The 24,123-nt window shown below is 38.3% G+C and overlaps 3 protein-coding genes across 3 annotated transcripts; 1 reads left to right on the plus strand and 2 right to left on the minus strand.

Annotated features, from left to right (window-relative positions):
- Window positions 1-703: 703 nt before the first annotated feature.
- K441DRAFT_599705 (uncharacterized protein) lies at window positions 704-2,847 on the minus strand. Its single transcript, XM_067645158.1, has 8 exons — window positions 2,574-2,847; window positions 2,469-2,501; window positions 2,186-2,402; window positions 1,998-2,125; window positions 1,697-1,911; window positions 1,385-1,634; window positions 871-1,330; window positions 704-801 (listed from the first exon to the last, which is right to left on the minus strand). The coding sequence occupies exons 1-8, from the start codon at window positions 2,713-2,715 to the stop codon at window positions 738-740; spliced, it is 1,509 nt and encodes a 502-aa protein (XP_067510284.1). The 5' UTR covers window positions 2,716-2,847; the 3' UTR covers window positions 704-737.
- A 315-nt stretch (window positions 2,848-3,162) lies between these two features.
- On the plus strand, window positions 3,163-4,477 carry K441DRAFT_530836 (uncharacterized protein; the record flags this gene model as incomplete). The annotated part of the gene is made up of 2 exons (XM_067642187.1): window positions 3,163-3,387; window positions 3,443-4,477. 2 exons carry the CDS (start codon window positions 3,163-3,165, stop codon window positions 4,475-4,477), a joined length of 1,260 nt encoding a protein of 419 aa, XP_067510285.1.
- Window positions 4,478-21,422: 16,945 nt separating this feature from the next.
- Window positions 21,423-23,431, minus strand: K441DRAFT_701929 (amino-acid permease; the record flags this gene model as incomplete). Its single annotated transcript, XM_067653377.1, has 4 exons — window positions 21,423-21,835; window positions 21,890-23,002; window positions 23,059-23,146; window positions 23,239-23,431. 4 exons carry the CDS (start codon window positions 23,429-23,431, stop codon window positions 21,673-21,675), a joined length of 1,557 nt encoding a protein of 518 aa, XP_067510286.1. The 3' UTR covers window positions 21,423-21,672.
- Window positions 23,432-24,123: the final 692 nt, after the last annotated feature.

Consider the following 24,123-nt stretch of genomic DNA (forward strand, 5'->3'; position numbering starts at 1 on the left):
TAGGCGCTTTATCTATAACTACTTAGACGTCGCCTAGTACCTATTTAATTACGTTATAAAAGCTTTCTAAGACTTAGTTTAGGGAGTAAAAAGCTTAAAGGTAGGGAGGAAGAAAACTAAGAAGAGATTAACTAAATAGTATAAACTATAGATATGGCCCGGAAAGGTTTAGGAAGCCTTTTTAGGAACTAAAGTCCATATATCTGCATTTTGGACAGACCTAACATAGGTTGTTATTAGCGTGGTTAGTTGCCCGACGTCTGGATCGTTAAGGTTTAGACAGCTAGATTGGCCTCTTAATTAGAGCCGTCGGATTGGCCTGATTAATAAGGCCCGGTTGCAAACGTCTGTAGACGGCGGATAGGGCTTATAGCTTAGCTTTAAGCCTTTTTAGGTATAGTTTAGGGGTAAATTAGGGGGAAATAGTGAATGCACGGACCATGCACGGACGCAAAACAACGCAAACGCGTCCTTCCCCTCTTTTACGCGTATCGAGAGGTACTAAGAGCTCTATCAATCGGATCTAGTCCGGATTAAGACGGATAACCTCATGGACTGACTGGATTGGGCAGCTAAAATTTGGGCGATCAATCGGGCGACGGTCAGTCTACGGACTGGCCGCTTAATTGACCACGCTGGATGTCACTTGGTCCGGGAAAGACGCAAGAGCTTAAGAAACACCTAGGCCAATCCATGTGTGGTTGCCAACTAGTGTCTTCCTAGCCACTTCACATCACCTAACTTCGTTGCGATTGTTCAGATGAGGAATTGGACTGGGCCCCGAGATAGATTCTGGCTTGACTAACCATCGTTAGCCTCTGCCTCCCATGCGTGTGCAAATTTCCAATAACGTGATAAGGGTGAACTCACTTGAGACATTTGGCGAACAAAGATCGCAAAAACGAAAATAGAAAGCAAATGATAAGAGCAACGATGGGCGCCACAGCAAATGCACCAAAAGTAGACCAGTCGCCAGCCTGAAGCCCTTCAGGCAGAACCAGAAGCTTGATACCCTCTCGAGCCGTTCCAAAATATATGGTGCCGAATATGAAAACAGAAAAATAACCGCCAATGCCTCCAAGGAGAACATCAGGTCCTTGAATAAAATTGAATGGCTTGAACATGCCTAAGAGCAGTGGGGGCATTGCAGCAACGCTAATGAGCTGAGCTACGAGGTAGACAACAACTATATTGACGTTTCGGATGGCTAAGGCGATGATAGGCGCGTTTATCAGTAAGACGAGAACTCGGACATAGCGCAATGGGAGCTTATTCCGAAAGATGTCATGAGCGACAGTCATAACCATAGCGACCTGGAGGGAATCGTAGGCTAAGAATGATATCAACTGAGCGGCCTATAGACATTGGACATAACGATTCTTACCTGCCATACTGAGTGAGACGGCAAAGATGATTACGAATGCCACAATCCACGAGGGCAGGGTATCTAGGATAAGGAAGAAAGCTACCGCGCCTGGCTGCGGCGGATTCCCAGGCCAAACATTTGCCCACGCGGCGATGACTCCCGCCCAACCCAGTAGGTAGATCAGAAGGAAAATAGCGATGGCTGCGATTCCTACGCCTCTGCGAAGGGAACGGTCATCTTTTGACGCAAATGCTCTCTGCCACAATGCCTGATAAAACCGTAAGCATTGCATGGCTATAATGGCATAAAATAGAAAAATGTAATACGTACGGCGATAATGAGTAGATTAAAGAAAATGGCAACGAAAAATATGAAGAGCAATTGCCATGACAATTGCGTTGGCTGTACAAGTCCAGAGCTGTGTATTGTGGAGCGATCGATTTTGACGGTTGTTCCAATAGCGATAGTACATAATACCATGAGCATTACAATCATTGCTCCCTGAACATTGTCGGTAATGATTGAAGTCCGTAGACCTCCGTAAGCTAACAGGTAAGTTAGCGGATATTTTTCCACATTGAGAACTCACTGATTTGGAGAAATCGGATAACGAAATGCTTGCATGAATTACCTGTATATATTGAAGTGAAAAGGCACTCTAAGATCAGAGCAGGAAGACCGTCGAGGCCAGTCAGGGCAGTAATGACCTGTGAAATTGACGCAAGCTCCGCAATGGCGAATACGAATAAGGTGACCAATCTGAATTTTAATATTCCTGGTAAGCGTAATTTTGTTGTGTATAGATCGCAATAAACGTACGTTAATGCGCTGACCCACACATGGACTGCCGTTCCATACCTCCACTGCACCCATTGGGTAAATAACTCGGCTTCTGGGAGGCTCTCCCTCACAATAGGAGGGAAATACGCGAATGAAAGAATAGGGACTGATGAAGCAACTGCGTAGATAGTAATGCCAGCAATGCCGGCAACAGTTCCAAGTTGTGGGTAGGTATAGAAGACAGAGGCTCCTAATGCTGCCGAGCGAATGAGCTTAGCATTCCAGATATGTTGCTTATTACTTGTCTATTTGGATCTCTTACAAGCAGCGGTAAAGTTTAGAGCAACCGGTATTGCTGTAAAGCAATTAGCCATCACTGGTCGATGGAGAAGCAGCAGCGAGCGTGCTGCAGAGTAAGTAAACATACTGCTTTGCGTACGCAAAGAAGCAATGAAATCTGCTTTTGATCTTGCCCATTTCCAGCTGGCAAATAATCCAAAAACGAAGAAAGCCACATATGTCGTATAAATTACCGCGTTTGAAGTCGTGTTGGAAAGCTGGTTCGTCATTGTGTCTCGGAAGAAACAGCCATAAACTCTTGGACTTGAGACATTAAATTGGGAAGGGAAAAACGAGTAAGTTGATTTCAACAAGGTGCCCGCACTAATTTATTTGAGCACTGTGCATTATTTAGACGAGTCTAGGCCGGCGTGGTCCAGATCCTGCAGGGCAGTTGGCCGTTTATAACATGAGGAATTGCATCTTGGTTCACCTATCACGCCACTCTGGTTTATCGCAGCCGAATAGTTAGTTCACGAAAGAGGAATGCCACCTATCGCTTATCGTGCCTGTATGCAGATTGCTCTCGATTCACCCCTCAATGTACCCTGCAAGGGCACGCCGCTAGTCTAAGCGACACACCACTACACTCAGCGACATTTTCCTCCACCGGGACCCTCACTTTTTATCTCCTGCAGCAAAATTGCTAAAGTATTGTCAAATCATAGCTCTTCTCAATGGCATTCAACTTCGAGGCTTTTCTCTCCAAGGTTGACCCCTCTCAGAAATACAAATATCAGTCCCTTACCGGTGGACTCGTCAATCTAACAGTCCGTGCGACGAAGCTTTCGCCTTTTGTTGACGGCAGTATCTTCCCAAAACATGACACCCTAATTCTGAAATACGCTCCGCCTTTTGTTGCCATGATTGGAGAAGCAGCTCCTTTCTCTCAGGACCGCCAAGTATGACCGCCTACATTCAAATCAAACATGCATTACAAGATACTGATTTGTGTAGCTGATGGAGGCTCGAGCTCTGGCCCAGTTTACCTCTCCTCAAGGACCTCTTTCCGACCTCGGACGGCCTAGTTCAGTCTCAGTCCCGGAGCTACTCTATCACAGTCCAGAAGAACATGTTCTCGTCTTTCAAGACCTAGGACCTTTGCTCACTCTCTATGAATATCTCGCAGCCATCCCAAATGAAACCACCTTTACATCAATAAGTGCTCAGGAAGCTTGTCCAAAAATTGGCTCAAGAATAGGAGAATTCTTTGCCAGGCTGCACTCACCGAATTCACTGGAACAAGTCAGCATATGGATGTCTGGTGACGTCCAAAACCCTCTCGGCAAAGATCTAGTCCTTCAAGCAGCGGTAATGACTATTAAGGACTACCTTACTCGATTCAACATTCCTGGCGTTCACAGCCTTTCCTCTCGAGTACTCACAGACTATCAACGAGATGATCTGCCAATGGAGCGATGCTTCGCTCTAGGTGATTTCACTCCCGGTGCAGTCCTCCTCGCGGTATCTGACGGGGACCAACCTCTGGGTATTATTGATTGGGAGTTCTCCGGCGTCGGCCGAGGTCCAAATGGAGACATGCCGCAATTTCTGGCGTCCTTGCACTTGCTCTTGCTGGCCGCTTCACCCCACAGCCCACGCCAGAGCGCCATAAATTTGCTGATCCAAGGTGTCTGCTCGGCATACCGGCAGCACAGTTCAAAATGGCTCCCACAGCCGCATCTGAAACTGCCAACAGGGTTGAGTGTAACTCAGCGGGACCCCGAGGTGCCTTCAGAGAGCCTCCAGGTTTTTCGATCGGCGCTGATCCTGCATGGCCGGGAGCTGATAAATAATGCCGTTGAGAGAGAGTGGCCGGATTCGCCTCAAAAGGAAAGCAGCGTCCTCATTCAAGAAATAGTGCGGAAGGGCGCTTGGTACATAGAAAGAGCGGGTGATGATATCGAGGAGATGTTAGACGCTACGAACGTAGAGCAGTTACTTCAAGAAGATAGCAGAATCATGCTGAGACTGTTTGGGATAGAGAATTGACACTACCTATGACAGCCTCGTCTGATCCTTCTCTGCACGGTTACGGCTGATTTTACATATCGTGTCTTCGATCTCCTTCACATTTGGTCAATATTCAGGTGTTGTCTGATGAGCTGCTGAAAGAGATTCCGCAAGGAGATTCTTCGCCGATTTCCAGCCTATCTCTCCCTGTCGCACCGGAAGGTATTGTGTAAAGCGAAGGACCAGATTTGTCACGGAGCTGGCAAAGGTAAATTGAATAGTAATTAAAGATTGGACTATTGCTACGTCTGCTAGCTATGCGTGCAGATTCAAAGACGTTGAATGAGGAGGAAGGAGGAAGGAGGAGGAGCTCAAGCTCTATCGTTAAGTTAGTACATACTTGTACAAGAACTGGGGCCGCAGCAGCGGAGCCAACAGGGTCCGCGGGCGTTCAGGTGTCAGGGGGTTCTTAGGCGCTCCAGTGACAAAATTAAAGTCTTGAGCCTCTGTGGAGACAATTGCGCTCTAGCTCCTCGCAGTGATCTTATTGGATTGGAGTGGAGTGGATTTGACCCCCAAATCCACTCCATACGCCAAAAAGCTGGTGGAGCTCCAGGACTCCAATGCAGCTCCAGATCAAATATATACTATAAATAGTAAGTCTTAGCATTAGGTGGGTGTTTAGGTAAGAAAGGAAGATTTAATTAAGCTTATTAAATGGAGCCTAAATTGCTTAGTCTAAAATAAAATCTTCCTTCTCTTCTACCCTAATTGCCTTAATATTATTAATATGCTTAAAGGCAGCGTAGGCGTCGTCGTCGCTATTATTCCTATTATCTAAATTTAGCTTAATTAGCTTACTTAGCTCCGCTAGGGTGTCCTCCACTACTACCGTTGCCTTTATAGTATCCTCTATAGCCTTTTTATACGCGGCAACTCGTGCCTTTAAAGCCTTCTTTAGTAATATTAATAGTGGTAAGCTAATATAGGAGATCTTCTAGTTAACATAATAGGAAGCTCCTATAACTTCTTTAACTTCTTATAAAGGTAATAGTAGTAGTATATCGCTAAGCCGTCGCTTTTCTTTTGCTATAGATCCTCACCCTAAAGCTATATTAGTAACGTATATTTCTTTATTAAGGCGATATAGTAAATATAATTTTGGCCCTATAGCTTAAGCTTAAGTACCTCCTTTATATTATTGGCGTTTGGATTAATTAATTTAGGATATTAGCAACTTAGTTAATCGAGGCGTGGGCACGGCAAAAGGGACGCGCAAGCCTATACGATTGGATTGTCTATAAACGAGAATTTAAAGCTAAGAAAAGAAAAGAAGAAGAAAAGCAGCGCCATTTAATGTTTTATAAGATCTTCGCGTCACGTGACCGCAATATACGGCAATTTGTGGCAACTTGCCAGTATAAGGTTCTGCTAAGTTTTATTAGTACTATAATATTACCCCCCCCTCTAAAAAAGCCTACCCTTAGGCTTTATTACTAAAAGTCTTAGTAAGAGAATCTAACTAATTAGATAACTTTAACCGCTAGTTAAAGTTTCTAGATATCTTAAGACCTTATATAACTAAGAAATTTCTAAAGTATTTTTATCCTTATATTCTTCTAGTAGCTTATTATCTTTATTATACTAGCATTCTATCTACTTATTTAGGTACTTTAGTAGTCTAAGTTTATTAGGGTAATAGCTATAAAACTCCTAAAGCTTATAGGGACTACCTATAAAGTTCTATATAGGGTACTAAGTAGGGTCTAGGTTATATCCTTTTTAACTAATATAATACTTTAGCGTTCCCTTTATAAGTTTATAGGCTAGTATTTCTTTAATTTCCTATTTATTATTACCATTAACTTAAATTAGTAGGGGAGGTTTATTCTTTTATTTAGGTAGTAGGTTATTTATAGCTTTCTATAGCTTATCCGGTAAAAAGATAGGGTAAACTTTAATTAAGTCTAGGAGCTTAACCTTATACAAGTTGCCTACTTTATTAAGAATCTTATATAGTCCTACTATCTTATAGTCTAGCTTACGGCTAGGCTATTCTATCTTTTAGTTCTTTATTATAACCTAAATTATATTACCTATAGTAGGGTTAGGCTTACGTCTATACTTATTTGCCTACTATTTTATTAATTTCTAGGCCTTTTTTAGGTTTATATAGGCTACTTTCTAGGCTTCTTTTAAGCGCTTAGCGTACTGCTAGGCTTCCTTATAAGATAGTTTTTCGCGTATAATCTAGGGCCCTTTAAGTCTTTTCTAGTTAAAGCTTATATAGGGTAGGTAACCTATTTCTAGTTAAATAGGGGCGGGTTTAGTAGAGTTATAGGGTAGGGTTGCTTAGGCGTAGTCTATTAAGGGCAATAGTTTAGCCTAGTTATTCTAAAAGTAGTTAATAAAAGGCCGGAGTCTCTAGTCCAAGTATTAATTTATAATCTCCGTTTAACCGTCTATTTAGGGGTAATATACTATAGAAAGCTTTAGCTTAATACCTAAAATCTAGGTAAACTTATTTTAAAAGGCTGATATAAACTACGGCCTATAGTTAGATATAATAGTATCTAGTAGTCCATAAATTTGGTAGACGTAATAGATATATAATTAGGCCGCCTCTTTAGCATTAATATTTTTATAATAGGGAATTAAAAACAGGCGCTTGCTAAAGTAGTTAACTAGGATTATAACTATATTATATCTATTATAGTCTAAAGGTAGCTTATAAAAGTTTATAGAGATATATTACTAGGGGTAGTTAGGTATTAGAAGGGGTTTTAATAGTCCTAAGGTTTTATCTTATAGAGTTATAAACCTATAGTAGTTATTACAGTTCCGTATATAGCGGTTAATATTTATAATTATTCTAGGCTAGTAGTAGCGGTCGCTAATAATCCTATGGGGGGGTTTTTTTTAGGCAAGCCGTAGAGACTTAGGTATATGCTTCGGCAATAAGCTAAGTCCGTAAGTTCTATTCCTCTACTACCACTAGCTATTCGTGGTGCTTAAATAGTCTACTTTTAAAGGACTATAGGCTAGAAACGTTCTTTACCTTTTTATAGTACTCCTGTAGAGAAGGGGACGTATAGTTTACCTATAGTAGTTTATTAATAAGGCTTAGTTCTATAGAGTTAATAGGGTATATCTCGGCATCTAAAGAGTCTATATTTAGTTCTGCCCGTATTTAAAAGTTAAGGTACTTTAGTTATAATAGCGCTTAAGTCTATAATAAGATCTTTACGGCTATCTAGTTATTTATATCCTATTTATACCTTATAAAAACATCTACACGATTAGTGGCGCCTAGCCTATATATAATTAGGAAGTTAAACTAAGATAGGGTATCTGCCTAGCGCGCCTATTAGGCTATAAGGGCCTTTATTATTATAAAATATTCTAAGACCTTATAATCGGAAACTACCTAGATAGACTTAAGGGTGCCTTTTAGTTAGGCTCGCTAGTGCTAAAAGCTAGAGATAATAGCTAGCATTTTTTTGTCGTAAATTAGGTAGTTTAGCTCAGTATCTACTATAGTCTTTAAATAGTAAGTAATAGAATACCATTCTCCGTCTATCTGCCCTTAGGAGTAAACGCTAGCTATAACACTATCTAAGGCATTGGTTTCTAGCATTAAGGGCCGTTTTAGGTTAAAGTAGGTAAGTAAAGGAGTAGAGACTAGTCGTTTCTTAAGCTTATTAAAGGCCTGCCTATATACGGTGTTAAAGTAAAAGGGCCGGTCCTTATAGGTAAGTAGGCTTAGTAGCTAGGTAATTCTGCTATAGTTCTTAATAAAGCGTTAGTAGAAGTTATAGAATCCTAAGAATAACTATACCCCCTTTATAGTCCTTAGGGGTACCTATTAGTTAATTATAGCCGTCTTTTCTAGGTCTGCCTTAATCCCGTTTATACTAATAATAAACCCTAAATACTTTATATGCTTAATACTAAATTCTAACTTCTTAATATTAGCTTAGAGGCTAGCTTCCTAAAGCCATTATAGGACTTTATAGATATGCTCTTTATATTCTAGTTTATTTTTAGAGTAGATTATAATATTTTCTAGGTATACTGTATAGAAGTTATTAAGGTAGTTAAATAGTATGTTATTTATATATTGTTAGTATATAGCCGGTCCGTTAGTTAGTCTAAAAGGTAGTACTTTATATTTATACGTTCTATAATAGGTTTAAAATATAATAAGGTTTTCTAATTTAGGGTTTATCCTAATTTAGGGTTTATCCTAATTTAGTAAAAAGCCTAGCAGATATTAAACTTTATAAAGATCTTAGCTCTACTTATTTAGGCTAAAGTCTTATTAAATAAAGGTAGTAGGTAGCGGTCTTTAAGGGTTAAATTATTAAGCTTATAGTAGTNAATANANAAACAAAGTNCTNTATTTAGCTTTTTAGTAAAGAAAATAGGTAAGTTAAAAGGGGCTTAACTAGGCTTAATAAAGCCCTTATCTAGGTTATTAATAAGATACTGCTTTGTAGCCTATAATTTAGCAATAAATTACTATTAGAGGGGGCTATAGCTAAGGGTAACTACCTTATCCGGCTTAATTTTAATCTTATAGTTATATGGTTGGTAAGGCGGGAGTATATTAAACACTACTTTAGAAAAGGTATCTTTAAATTTCTAGTATTAATAGGGCAGTTTTTATTTTACTAGCTCCTTATCTATAAGCTTGCCTTTCTTTTAGGCTAGGGCTTTTTTTTCTTTAATTATTTAATTAATTTCGTATAAGCTAGTTATAAAGGTAATAGTATTAAGCTAAACTAGGTTCTAGTAGAATCCTATAGCGCTAATATAGCAGATATTAACTAGTAGGAGGTCCGTGGGTTTCTTTATAGATATTTATTAGGCCGTATTTTACGGCATAGGGTTTATAGTCTTCCTTAGCTTATATTTTATTTTCCGTAAGTTATTCTTCTAGTCTATTAGTTTAGTATATTATCTAATATCCCTAGCCTTTCTTTATAGCTGCGTAGGGCCTAAGTTCTCTATTAGGGACTTAGCTAGGCTACTACTAACTTCCTAAGTCTTTAGTGCGGGTAGTATAATATAGGTAGTTTAGGGGCGGCGTAGTATATAGATCTGTTGCGGATTAAGCTATATATCCTTCTTAAAAGCCTAGTCCCTATACGTTATATTAGCCTAGTAAACGGTGTTTATCTATAGCCGTATAAGGTTTTCTATTATAATACTAATCTCTTTTATAAAGAAAGGCGTTAGGGGTATAGTTTTAGGCTAGATAAGCTGCCTATTTTATATATTAAGCTATAAGCCTAAATAGGCTAGCTATTTTCTCCCTAAGATTATATTATAGCTTCTAAGGTCCGTAATAAGGAAGGGGATATTATATTACCTTTATCTGTTAACGCGGAGGTAAATTTATAAAATAGTTATAATAGGCGGTTTTATCCGTCCGTTATAACCGCAAATAGGGATTAATTTAGGCAGTTCTTTAAGGGGTGTATTTAAAAAGTCAGCTAGTTTTACAGCGCACTTTATATTAATTAAGGTAAAGGTATTTACTCCTAAGTTAGCTAAAGCAGAGGTTAAAACTTAATATCTATTATAAAATAAAGTATAAGGGATAGTATAGCTTCTTCTGCTAACTAGCTAACCTAGATTAATATATAATATATTAATTCCTTTTAACCCTAAAGAGGAGTCTTTTTCTAAAGTTCCTCTTTTTCTAGCTCTATACTATCCTTCTAAATTAATAAGACCTTATTTATCTTTACCTTTATTAAGTAGTTCCTTATAGGGTAGCCTATTTAACCGTATAAGAAGTAAGCTCCTTAATCGCTAAGGGTCTATATATAGGGGTTACTATATATAGGCCGGGTATACACTAGGCCCGTAATAGGGGTAGCTATATAGCTAGCTACTAGGTTAACTATAGGAGTTACTAATTATACTAGGGCACTATAGACCGTACTTATAGTACTTACGGCCTAGTTTATAAGGTTTCTAGTTTTTAGCTAATTAGCGCATGCCTTAATTTAACGGAGGCCTTAGTTAATAGCTAGGTAATAGTCCATAAGTTCCTTTAATATCTATACCGTAGTATAAGCTAGTAATACGGCCCGCTATAGGTCTAGGGTAAGCTTATTAAAGAGGTCTAGTAGTAGGTCTTTTTAGGGGATCTAGGCCTGTCTAGCTAGGTATAAAAATCGGGTTTAAAAGGCTAAAAAGGTCTCCGTTATTTTTACATTTAGGCTTTTATAGCTAAAGTAGGCGTTTTATACTTTAAAAAGGTCTTTATAAATAAAAAACAAGTATTTAATTATTTCTTCTTTAGAGATAAAGGGGTTTATTAAGTCTTTAGTGTATTATAGGCGTAAATACATCTAGGTATCTCCGCTAGTACGGCCGAAGATATAAACTATTCTAGCTCGGGCGTTAGGGAAGTAGTCTGCATTAACTTTAAGCTTATTCCGTAATTAAAGCTTCTAATTATTAAATATAGGGTTAGTTCCGTCTATAAGTAGTAGGGGATTTATAACCTTTATTAACCGCTTTAGTACTATATAGGCCTTATTTAATCCACTAAGGCGCTAAAATAGGGCCTAAAAAACTATAGTAAGTCTTTAGTTATCTAATAATAACTTATTATTAGATATAGGGGTATCTCTAGCTTTAAGTAGCTCTCGCAGTCGTTTAATTTTAGCATTAGTAGCCATAAGCTCCGCCTAGGGGGTTAAAATGTTAATTATTTCTTTATTTAAGGTATTTAAGGGTCCTATAGCTGCTTTACCTACTACTATGTTTTATGGCATAGTAGTAGGGGTATTAGGTAATTCTAGATAATTTCTTTAGGGGTTCTAGTCTGTGTGTATCTTATAGGTCCTTTTCTTAGGGTTTTATTCTTTTCTTTTAGGTCCTATCCTTATAGTCCTAGTAATGTCCTTAAGGTCCTATTCTATATTCTTATAAATATATTTAAGTTCCTTCTTAGGAAAAAAGAGTAGAGTAAGCTTTAGATAATATTAGCGACTTAGTTAATTAAGGTATAGGTACGGCAAAAGGGACGCGCAAGCCTATAAAATTGGATTGTTTATAAACGAGAATCTAAAGCTAGGGAAAGGAAAGGAGAAGAAGAGCAGCGCCGTTTAATATTTTATAAGATCTTCGCGTCACGTAACCGTAATATACAGCAATCTGTAGCAACTTGCCGGTGCGAGGTTCTGCTAAATTCTATTAAGCTCGAACCCCTAGAACTCGGTTAGCCCCCGAACTCGGCCACTAAACTAAAATTAAATCACTAACTTGTTAACCTATTTTCTTTACAACGAATTAATCAATATAGACCAAAATAAGTAGAACTTATAAATAACTACTATACATTCTAAATCTAATGTTTATAACCCTATACAAAAAGCAGTGCTTGCATATAGTGTCCCTTTGGTAATTTTATGCGATAATTAAATGGCGGACTACTGGGGCAATTTGTACACCAATGCAAATAGCAATTAACTCCTATATAGTAGGCCTTCCTTGCCAATTAGGTACTTAAATAGGATTTATAAAAAATTTCTTTATTATATACGTAATTATAAAAAAAAATAGCTTAAGTCTTTGTATCGGAACATTAATCACGTGACGTAGTCACGGGACTACGAAGCGAGACTAACTGTCTGACCTTGGAGCAACCCCTTTCTTCTAGACAATAATTAACTACTAACTTCAACACCGCATACGTACCACTACAAGTAATATTTATGCACGTTAATAAAGCGAGTATACCGATACTGATTAGTAGACGTATAGATTAGGAAATACGTAATAGCAAAGCTTAAAACCACGCATTAGCTTAACTGCTAACGCGTTAAATCGCAGAGCTATCGCCCTATTTTAGTTAAAGGAGAAAACTACGTTACCCTTAAAGCTCGAAACCACGTATTAGCTTAACTGTTAACGCGTTAGATCGCCTAGAGAACCATATCTTTACTTAGAGAGAGCTACGTTATCCTTAAAGCTTAAAACTACGTATCAGCTTGCTAATGCGTTAGATCGCCTAGAGGACCCTTAAAGCTTAAAACCACGTATTAACTTAACTGTTAACGCGTCAGATCGCCTAGAGGACTGTATCTTTACTAAGAATCGTCTATAGTATCCAAGAACTGTAGATTCGTTAATAGGACATATATATACCTTTACACCCTTACCTTAAACCTAACAACTACCCTTACACCTACCCTTATATACTAAGACACGACAGTATAGAAACTGACTGGAAGGAAAGAATTACTAAATATAGCTACGGAATTAACTTGGAAACGGCTATAGATAACGACCTAACGGAGTATATGGAGACCAAGATGCACCTATACACACGATTTAACCTTATAGACTTTGCATTATAGATAGTGTTTTAGGAAGACTTTAAGAACTTTATACCGGAGACCTTTAAACAAGTATAATCTAATACTAAAATGGGAATCCATTAATACCTAGTTAAGAGAGGAGTATATATTATTAAGTAAGATAAAAGATACTCCCTTAGTAAGGTGCTAACGGACGTTGCTAATAAAGAAGAGTTTTATAAATGGACAGATAAGGAGCTTATTACGGCCCTTATAGAGGTAAAGCTAATAATTATAATAACTCTACAAGACTAACTTAATTTAACCTTAGATAAGCTTGCTACACCTCCAGCCCTACTACTACCACTAGCTACTCTACCAACTCCACTAGCTATTCCAGCTACTGTACTACTAGCTACTCCAGTTACGGCACCGCCAGCTACTCTAATTGCTACCCCCGCTACCCCCGCTACCCCTCCCGGTCCTTAATCCTCTAATTATAACTAAATCTACGCTTTTATTAACTAACTGCTATAGTTAAAAGAGCAGCAACTGCAGCAGCTATAGTAACCGCAGCAGCTATATATATATATACTACCTAAACTAGCTATACCTAGTGTGGAGCAAGGACCTAGATATAGTAAGGAGGTGGCTATAATTATAAAGATCTATATAGACAACCAAAAGTACGATAGAGTTAATAACAGCTTTAACTTTAAGCTAACTATCTTCTATAATATCTGTAAGAGATCTAGCTTACCACTAGAAGGCTATATAGTAGTATTCCCTAGCATACTAAAAGGGCTTGCTTAGGACTACTACTATAATAGTAACCTTAAGTTAAGACCTTTTATAGAAGCCTGTAACTATATACAACAATTCTTTAAAGGGCTAGAATACTACTACAAGAACCTTATAGAGTGGAACAGTATAACCCTTTAAGGAGTTATAGACGAGAACCCTAATAGGTTAATCTATTAGAACTTCTAACTACTTATAGATAAGCTGCTAAAGCAACGTTATAGACTATATCTAGACTTCTATATAAACCGTATTCTTATAAATAAGCTAGTTACCGCTTGCTAGGGAGTACTAGTATGCCGTATTACTGTCTCTAACCCTTTAGAAGACCTCTCTTAATTAATTAGTAAGCTATAATCCTCTATTATTGCGTGGGAAAAAGAACACCCCCTATAGGCCTTAATAAGATCGTCTTACTAAGCCTTTTTTACGGATTAATGTTACTACCGAAATAACCAGAATTAAGACCAAAATACCAATCGCTATAGCAGCAATCGCCCCTATAAAACTAACAGCAGACTAAAGGCTAAGTACTACGTCTGTAAGAGGGAGAACTGCCGTTTATAGAAATATATAGAGGAGGAGCGTAATCGGTCTAGAGACAACTATAAGAGACATTTTATTGATATTAAGGGCCGCAATAAGGGCAACTTTAATAACTACTTTAAATAATACGTCGCCGCCTACGAAAGAGATAAAGAGGATAACTTAGACTTTAAAGCCTATATATACGACGCTAACGACTCTAGAAGCGATGCCGGAGAACCTAACAATAGTTCTACCTACATCACTACCTTTAGAACGCTTACTATAGAGAAAGCAACCTCTATAAGCATAGAGCTAGCTAATAAGGCTTATACGCACCTACTTATGGCTTTAATACTCACTACGGAGTCTACTACGGAGCCTCATACGGAGACCGACCCATTTGCCTATAGTACGGCTATAGCTATAGCGTCACGGTATACCTTAACGGTTTTTATAGGAATTATAATTAATATAGGTGCTTTGCGCAAGTCTATAGCTGGCTATAGTTAATTCTAAGCTCTATAGGCCGTAGATAAGTCCGTAAGTCTTAATACGTTAACTAAGGGCTAAGTAACTATCTAATTTGGGATTGGAGCCTCTACGTCTATCGGAACTATAGTCATTAACAGCCCTATAGGTAAGATATAATTCCATATTATTAAAGCAGATACTCCCTTTCTACTTTGCTTGGCAGATATAGATAGACTTTATATTAAATACAATAACCTAAAGAACGTCATTATTACTCGCACTAAAAAGGTGCTAGTGGTTAGACGATTTGGCCACCCATTTCTTTTATGGAGCTTTTCCTTACAGTCCTATCTCGTTAAGTCTTTTAATACGAACCCTTACTATTTAACCGACGTAGAACTACGACGCCTATACCGTTAATTTGGTTACCCATTAGTTAATAAACTATAAAAGCTTCTTAATAAGACTAGCTACGGCTATAACACTAATAGATCTGCTATTGAAGAGCTAACTAGACTCTGCCACTATTGCTAGAAGTTTAGTAGATCTCTAGGTAGATTTCGCTTCACCTTACAAGACAACGTTAATTTTAATTATAATATCATTGTCGACATTATGTATATTAACGGCTCCCCCCTACTATACGTAGTCGACGAAGCAACTTAATTAAGCTGGTAGATTGAGAACGCAAATAGAGGCCTAAAGTTTATTAAGCTAGACGTTAATACCTTATAACTCCTAGTATTTACGGACGCTTCCTTCGCCAATAATAAGGACTTATCTTCGCAAATTGGCTACGTACTTATACTAGCAGACGCCTTAAATAAGGCAAATATTGTCTACTGGTCCTCAATTAAGTGCAAAAGAGTCACTAGGAGTGTATTAGCCTCAGAGTTATACAGCATAGCGCATGGTTTCGACATAGGCGCTATAATTAAATCTACGCTAGACAAGGTCTTACAGGTCAACTTACCACTTATTCTCTATACTAATTTAAAGTCTTTATATAACTGTCTTATCCGACTAGGAACTACGTAAGAGAAACGCTTAATAATTAATATAATGTGCCTTCGCTAAGCTTATAAACGAAGACAGATTACTAAAGTTAAGTAGATCAATGGAGATACTAACCCTACAGACGCTATAACAAAGGGTAAGCCCTATACGGCACTATTATAGCTTATTAATATAAATTAAGTTAAATTACGGGCTATAGGGTAGGTTAAGCGAACGGATTTAACTTTAGTTTAGCGTTAGCGCTAGTACTAAGCGAGCTAATAGCGATTTTCCATCCCAGGGATAGAAAATCCTAATTAGTTAGCAGAAGTTAGGTTTAGTAGAATTTAGCAGAATTCGGTAACATAGCAGAATTTGGCAGAATTCGGTATTATGGTAGAATTTGGCAGAATTCAGTAATATAGCAGAATTTGGCAGAATTTGGTAATATGGTAGAATTTAGCAGAAAGTTGCTATTGCGTATACGTTACGAGTAGTCTAGAAGACTTAACTTTAGAGTATAGATTAGCCTTCTTTTTAGAGTTGCTCTAGTGTCGGAATATTAATTATGTAATATAGTTATAGGACTATAAAGCGAGACTAACTATCTAACCTTAGAGTAACCCCTTTCTTCTAGACAACAATCAACTACCAACTTCAACACCGCATACGTACCACTATAAGTGATATTCGTGCACGTTGATAAAGCGAGTATACCGACACTTTGGTTAAGGTAGTAATACTAAGCCCCTTAGTAAAATATAGGTAATTAGCTACTCTAAATAAAATCTTTATATAAAAATTATATATACCTAATTAGTAGAAGGTATATAAATTAATAAAGTATAACTAGAGTAAATTTAAAAGTTTTATAGCCTTTATAAATGGGTGTAAAAAAAGGTTAATATATAGGTAAAAAATACCTAAAATACAGACAAATTTAGAGTTATATTAAGCATATATATAAATTTAATTACAATAAGATATATCTTTTAAAAAAAGTTTTCTATAAAGTTGTTTAATAATTATAAATAGGTATTTATTATAAAGATAATATTTGCCCTTCGCTAGATAATTTATTTTAAAGGAAAATACCCTTAATTAATATAAGTATACTAAGGTAAAGTATTTTATTAAATATATATAGCCTAAAAGAATAGTTAAATAGTTAAATATATTATATTTAGGCAATTTAATAATAAAAAATTATATTTAAAACTAATTTTTTTAGTAATAAAGTTTAATTATATTCCTTTAATAGCTATATAAGCCATTATATAGTTAAGTTTTTAATAAAATATAAAATATACAATATATAGATTCTTTTTTGCTACTTCATTTAATACAATAACCCTTAAATCTATTTTAAATCTCCTCTATTAAGTTAAAATATTTTAAGTAAATTATAAAGTATATATATCTTAATAATATAGCTCTAATTCAGAAGTACTATTTTACTAAGTATTACTATAAGACCTAAAAAAAGGCTTTATAATAAAAATAACTAATTTTAGGCAGTATATCTTTAGTATTTATTTATAAAGTCTACATAAAGTGTCACGGGACTCACACGTTCTCACGTCTCTGCGCGTTTTGACGTTCTTAACCCGTGCTCACGTTCGTCCCAAGACACCTACGCACGTTCCCCTACAACCCCTATTTATACCCATACCTAACCTATTCTGTTTCTGCATCTAAATATCTTTATATCAACCACGCATAGTTACGCGTACGTAGCCTTCTTCAATTACTACCCTGTTTAGTATATTATATTCCAGCTCGTGCCCACTTCCATAACATAAAGGCTCTAAATATTTTTAGATAAAAAATAGGGCTTTAATAAAGGGGCTAAGCTTTAAAAAAGCTAATAGTAATTAATTTAATAATATAATGACCCTAAAGAAGCCTTATAATATATATTATATAGCTTAAGGCCTTTTAATAAGTATATAATTAATTAAGAGACTTGGTTACTTTTATAAAAAATAAGTTAATAACTTTAGAGAGTTATTCTAAAGGCTATATATATAGGCGCCTAAATATATAACTTATAATTATAACTTAAAGACCTTAAAAGTCCAAAATTATATAAATGGATAATAGTAGATCTAAATATAATACTAAAATATATAGATATAATAAACAAAGCTATAGTAAAGGTAGAGGGGGAAAAGGCCAAAATAAGGGTAAAGGGGCCAAAATTAAAGCTTTAAAATACGCTAGATAGAAAGCCCGAAGCCGATATACTAAATAGCATATAAGGGCAAATAATTAATTAAATTTTGTTAAGTGTAAATAGCTTCTAAAGTAGTGTGGCCGATTTGGTAGAGTAACTAAGTTTAGGAGGTAACCGAGTTCTAGGAGTCTAAGCTTAGTGCTATAATATAGGAATAAGGATAACTTTATTAAAGTATAGAGCCGGCTAAACTAATAGATATTATTTTATTTTAGAGGGAGCTAAATATAATACTATAATGGTAAGTATAGATATAGATAAATAGTAGTAAAAGTAATGGTAGTAGTAGGAGAGTAAGCGGGCGTCCTAGATTCTGTAGCTAATATATTACTTACTTACTAAACCTAAGGACACTTAGGGCTTTAACTTTAAGGAGTAGTTTAATATAATTAAGAAAGAAGAGATTGGCTCTAAGAAAGAGCCTAAGCTTAGTAATAGAGTGGTAGTTATTAAGGACAATAAGACTATAGAGGAGAGTAATAAGGAAACTAAGCAAATCTAACGATCTTTTTTAGTAAGTTTAAACGCCTCCTACCCCCTAAATATAACACTACAGTCGTGCTAAGACTTACTATAAATAGTATATATCTACACTGGAGCTCCATAGCGCTCCTAGAGCCAAATTGTCTTTTTAGTAGATGGAGTGGATTTGACCTTAGATCTACGCCACTCTAGTCTAAATAGATCACTGCTCTATATATAATCAAGAATAGGGGTAATAGGAAATGTAAGTCAAAACGGGAATATAGTAGTCTTGGCTGTAACTTAGGGTGCTTTAAGCCTGTAACTAATAGTAGGCTTATATAACCTACGATTTAAGCTACCTTAGGATCTGTCGACCTGAATCGGAGTTCCTTACTACTATTGTATTACTGTCTGACGACCTAGATCGTCTATATAAACTATGTCTTATCGAATATCTTATCAAACGTCTCATTACCTGTTTCCATTAACTATGACCTACTAAATAACGTCGTCGTCATTCTATTTGTTACATATCTAATATATATAGAGAGCTTTTAGAGCCCTCTTTAATAGACAGAGTCCTCATCCTTATTCTATATTTAATAGTTATAAGCCCAGGTTGCTTGCCGTATTGCCCCTACTAATTTGATTGATTATATCCCTTATTAAGTCGTTGTTTATTATTAAATCCTTTATTCGTCTTTGCAAGCACCTTTAATATAACTTCTTAACCGTTTACCTAAGCTATTACCACGACGGTGATATTATTAAGCTAAGCTGATTAGGACGAATGGATTAACCTTATTAGGCTTTAAGCCAGAATAGAAGACGTATAGGAATACGTTGACCCCTCTACTAAGTAGGATAAATTGCCTTAACTGCTTAAACCAGTCTTTCCTAAGCCTTTAAATGTGAAGTCAGGAACAACGTTATATGCGGCCCTTTTTAAGGACGAGAAGGACGAGCTTTAAATTCTCCGCGAAAGGTATAGATTAGTAGAGAAGGAATATAAGAAGTAGAAGGCGGCTTTAACCTATCTACGAAGCTATATTACCGGTGTAGTGGCCAGAAATATTAACACCTATATACTGGGTATTAACTTAGTATATAATACCCTGGTGGCTTTTAAGGGGAGAGTTACCCCTACGGATAGTGTACGTTAGCTCTACCTATATACGTAGTACGCTACGGTTAAGAAGGGCCTAAAGAACTAGAACGTTAAGGTCTAGCTACAGAACTAAGAGAAGACGTACACCGATTATAAAAAGATTGACCTGCTAGACGTAAAAGGCGATTAAGCGATTAGAGACTTTTTAATGGCCGTAGAGCTAGTATTACTAAATTAGGCTTTAACGTGGAGGGTCGAATTTAACAAATACGACTAGGCTAGTGACGACATAATATCTATAGATCGACTAGTCGAAATATACCGTAACTATTAACGACTAAAAACTACTTAGGATAGTAGAGATCAGCTTAGTGCTAATACAGTAAACTTTAAGGGTAAGTTAATTAACGGAGCTCCAAAGGGCGAAGCTTCTACTACCCCTACCTTAACGGCACAGAAGAAAGATACCCCAACGTGCTACTATAGAGAGGTTTATTAGTTCTAAGATTGTCCTTATATTAATAAACTAGCTTAGCTAAAGGATTAGAAACCAGATAAAGCCACAGCTAAGAAGGTTAAGGAAAGGATTGCTAGCACCCTAAATTGGATTAAGTTAAAAATAGAGAAGCTAAGGCAGTAGGCTTTAGAAAAGGAAGTTAAAAAGGAAGTTAAAAAGGGACTAGATAGTATATTTGCTGTATAGTAAGTAGATACCCAAAATGCGGGTACTAACTACCCACTGCGTAACAGCGTGATTCTTAATAATGCAACTAGTATATACGTTATTAACGATTGATTAAGGTTCGTTAGCGAGCTCTAACTAGGTAATGGCTTTGTATATACCAGAACGGGTATAGACCCGATTAAGGGTATAGGGACGGCAGTAGTTACGATCTAGACGCCATTAGGTCCCAGGGAGATTTTACTAGCTAAGGCAGCGTACATACCGGATTTCCATACGAATTTGGCCTGCTTAAAGAAGTTCAATAATAAGGACGTATGGTGGGACAATAGAAGGAACCTACTGTATAAAGACAATAAGATATTTGCCTATTGCGAGCGCCATTGCGATCAATCGACGCTTAAGTATAACGAACTACGACCGAAGACCTTAAGCAAGGCCTTATTTAACCATATTCCTAATCAGGAAGGACTTTAGGAAGAGCTTAACGAGACGTTAGACGAACTTAACGAGATTATAGATAAAATTCGAGAGGATATTAGTGGAAGTCGACAGGTGGATTTTAATGGAAATTAAGATTAAGCGACCGATTGAGAGGAGCTTAGCCGTTAAGACGATGACGTTATTAGCCCACAAGCCTCAAAAGACAACTTCTTACCAGAGCTTCTTACCCTAGATTCTACCCTAGATCTTACCCCAGAACAGACCCCAGAGCCTCCTACCCCAGACGAGACCCCAGCAGGACCTTCCGAGCCGTTGATACGAAGAACGGCGCGTCTAGAAGCAGTTCCTGAAGAACAGACGCGTGAGACCTACCGCGTCTATGTTGACGATATTGTGGCGATTTGCCGCAGAGAGAACGTACTAAAGCTTTAACTATTTAAGGATAAGCTAATTAAGAAGTACCAGATTACTAGACCTTAAAAGAAGCTTTGGCTTAACTAGAATTCCTATATTAATAAGATCGATTGGCGCTTTACAGACTGTTTGGCTTATTTGCATTATCTCCTTACTTATTAGTTTAATACCATGGATATTTCCTATTTGGGTATATTGATATATTTAGCTGATCACCGACTGGTCGATTAGCTGGGGGGGTGTGTCGACCTGAATTGGAGTTCCTTACCACTATTGTACTACTGTCTAACGACCTAGATCGTCTATACGAACTATGTCTCATTGAATGTCTCATCAAACGTCCCACCACCTGTTTCCATTAACTATGACCTACTGAATGACGTCGTCGTCATTCTATTTGTCACATATCTGATGTATATAGAGAGCTTCTAGAGCCCTCTTTAATAGACAGAGTCCTTATCCTTATTCTACGTTCAACAGGATCGAACACGCTAAGGCTTAGGTGTATCATCTATACGGGACGTTCTAACTGTGTAATTAGGCTAGTTTTGGTGGATTAATCTGTATTATACTCCCCTTGATTCTTTAGTATTTTAGAAACAGATGAATTCAATCACTTTGTTCAATCAATCAATTCACTTCCTTTGAAGCTATTATTAGCAACGCCCTGACCTCCCGAAGCTCAACAGGAAATTAGGATCCGCAGCAAGCGCCGCCATCTGACAACTTGAACGGACTATGGATTAATCAATCAAACCCGCATTATATTCAAGCCTGCCCCCCGAGTTCTTTAATAACTTGGCCGATCATGGCATGCTTGGCATTAACCCTTGGTCCTTTGAACCACTTGCGGGCGTCAATGGCAAACCAGAGTAAAGCAAATAGCATGGGAGCCCCGTACACAAGACAGGTCCAGTTCATATTGGAAGAGCTAATAATTCAGTCAATAACTTTTCTGCTTATGATAGGGCTTTGAAGGACTTACTTGAGGTCACTTCCTATCGTGCTAGGTAAACACAATACCGGAACCATTAGAACGACGAATGCAACAGCGGCCGCTCCGATCGGCTTGCCAAACTTTCCAAGATGCCAAGGTCCCCTTCGAAACCTATTGCCGACAAAGAAGACCCTCAAAGAGATGGGGATCGTGAATGCAATAAAGCAAGCAATGGCGCCGACAGAGAAGATGGCTAGGATAGCCACCTCCCCAGCAAATATAAGGAGGCAAAGCAGGATGCCAACGGTACAGTTGAACCATACCGCATTGACCGGTGTCTTGGTGTGGCTGTTCACTTTCCGCCAGTATTTTGACATGGGGAAGCAACCGTCACGGGCGTAGGCATAGGTGACTCGAGAAGCTGCAACCATGCAACCTTGACCCATGGAGAAGCCAGCTATTATAGTCAATGCGAGAGTGGCAAGCGCAGTCTTCATCGGCAGAACCTGGAGCAAGTAGGTCGCCCACGGTTGGCCAAGGTCAGAGTTGAGGACTGCCCCAATGTCGACGACTGTGTACGCAACAACAATCTGCAAGACCCAACCAAATATGCCACCAATTGCAGACGTCAAAACAATGGCGCGCGGAGAGGCGACGTCAGCAATGGCGCATTCCTCGCTCAGATGAAAAGGCGCATCAAAGCCTGACATTGCCCACATAACGCTGATGAAACTCATTAATATGGCGATACCATTGGGGAAATCTGTACCATTGTCGATGTTGCTCCATACTCGATAAGTTGGTGTGAACTTAGGATCCGTTACAGTAGCTACAGGTATGAGAATGATGACAATGATTACTGCTACCATGTTGAAGCTAGACCCCAAAGAATTGAAGACAGCGATCCACTTGGTTGGCATGCTGCTAATGCAACTTTGGATGATCATGAGGAAAGTGGTGAGGAGGAACAACTCGTAGTTCGTTGGTACGTAATCCGAGTCGGTTATCGACCGAGCAGCAAGAATCATTGCCGCCACTGAATAGTTGACCGATGGTGCACCTGTGACTTGTCCAATCCAACTGGACCAGCCAGTCGCCCAAGATGCAATAGGGCCCCAGCCTGGGGGTGCAAGAACAGCCGACGCATAATAGAGACCACCGCTGCATAAAGGAACGTCAGAATATGCCATACGATGGACTGTGAATGCAATTCTGACCTTGTTGGCATTGATGAACAGAGTTCAGCCAAGCTCAGGGCGACACATTGGATAAAGGCCATGGCAATTATCCATCCCCAGACCATCCCTGGAAAGGAGATTGATATCAGCCCAATATTCTGTAACACCCGTCCACGATATTATTTGAAGAAAAAAGAAAAGAAAAAAAGAGTAACACACCCGCAGTTCCAGCGTAACCCATGCCATAGAATAACGTCGATGCGAAACTCGGAAGCAACCCCAACACGGCGAAGCTGACACAGAAGGAGGTCCAAAGACTGAATTCTCGTTTGAACTCTTGCTTGTAACCTAAAGACAAGAGGACCTTCTCGTCATGGTCGACCGGCAACTCGTCTTCAATGGGCTGTAGCATGGTTGTTGCTATTGTGGATCATATGAACTCGGCTTGTTGACACTCGGTTTTCGCAACTCGTGGTCGGCTGATGAGATGCTAATTCTCCCTTTCAACGCATGGAATAATGGCTATTTGAAGGCTTGTTGTTAGTACTGAGTACCCCGTAATGAATGTGAAGAGCACGCGATAATAACCCAATAACGGACAAGGGGTTGCTGAAGGTTATGGTATATAGCGGATCTAGGGATAGTAGAAATCAGAGTGCCTACTTATTAGTAGCTATCACATACTGAAGAGCCGCACGGCCAATCTTCAAGGGGAGAGGGCAGGGGAAGAGATCTGTCGCTTCATCAGCCCTGTCCCTTGTAGGAAATTAGCTCAAGCCACAACATCCAAAGATGGCGTGACAGAGTTTAAACCTAGCAAGCCTAAGAAATCCCTTTAAGCCAAAGAAGCAATTTCTTACTGTTGCGGGCGACAAGCAAGGGAGTTTCAGCCCTACTAGTTCGGGAGGTGGACGCTGGGCCTAGGATTACGAACATAACACCCCAGAGGCTTGTGAGGATCTACTTCGTATTTACATGTATGCTATCTATCAATTGCGGAGAGCATTTTCGTAACCTCGAGGCACGAAGGATTAAATTATGAATTATCCGACCTCGCGTTGCAGCGCAAAAGGATTATGGCGGCAAACTCCGGGTGAAGTGAGG

This window comes from Cenococcum geophilum, assembly GCF_001692895.1.
Source record: "Cenococcum geophilum 1.58 unplaced genomic scaffold K441scaffold_1, whole genome shotgun sequence".
NCBI lineage: Eukaryota > Fungi > Ascomycota > Dothideomycetes > Gloniales > Gloniaceae > Cenococcum > Cenococcum geophilum.

What these genes read in the sequence shown, in the direction of transcription:
- K441DRAFT_599705 (XM_067645158.1), bottom strand. Translation starts at nt 2,715, where the DNA reads ATGACGAACCAGCTTTCCAACACGACTTCAAACGCGGTAATTTATACG. An exon ending in TCTAAACTTTACCGCTGCTT is followed by an intron (nt 2,403 to 2,468) that starts GTAAGAGATCCA and finishes TTCGCTCGGCAG; the next exon opens with CATTAGGAGCCTCTGTCTTC. An exon ending in CGTCTCACTCAGTATGGCAG is followed by an intron (nt 1,331 to 1,384) that starts GTAAGAATCGTT and finishes TATCATTCTTAG; the next exon opens with CCTACGATTCCCTCCAGGTC.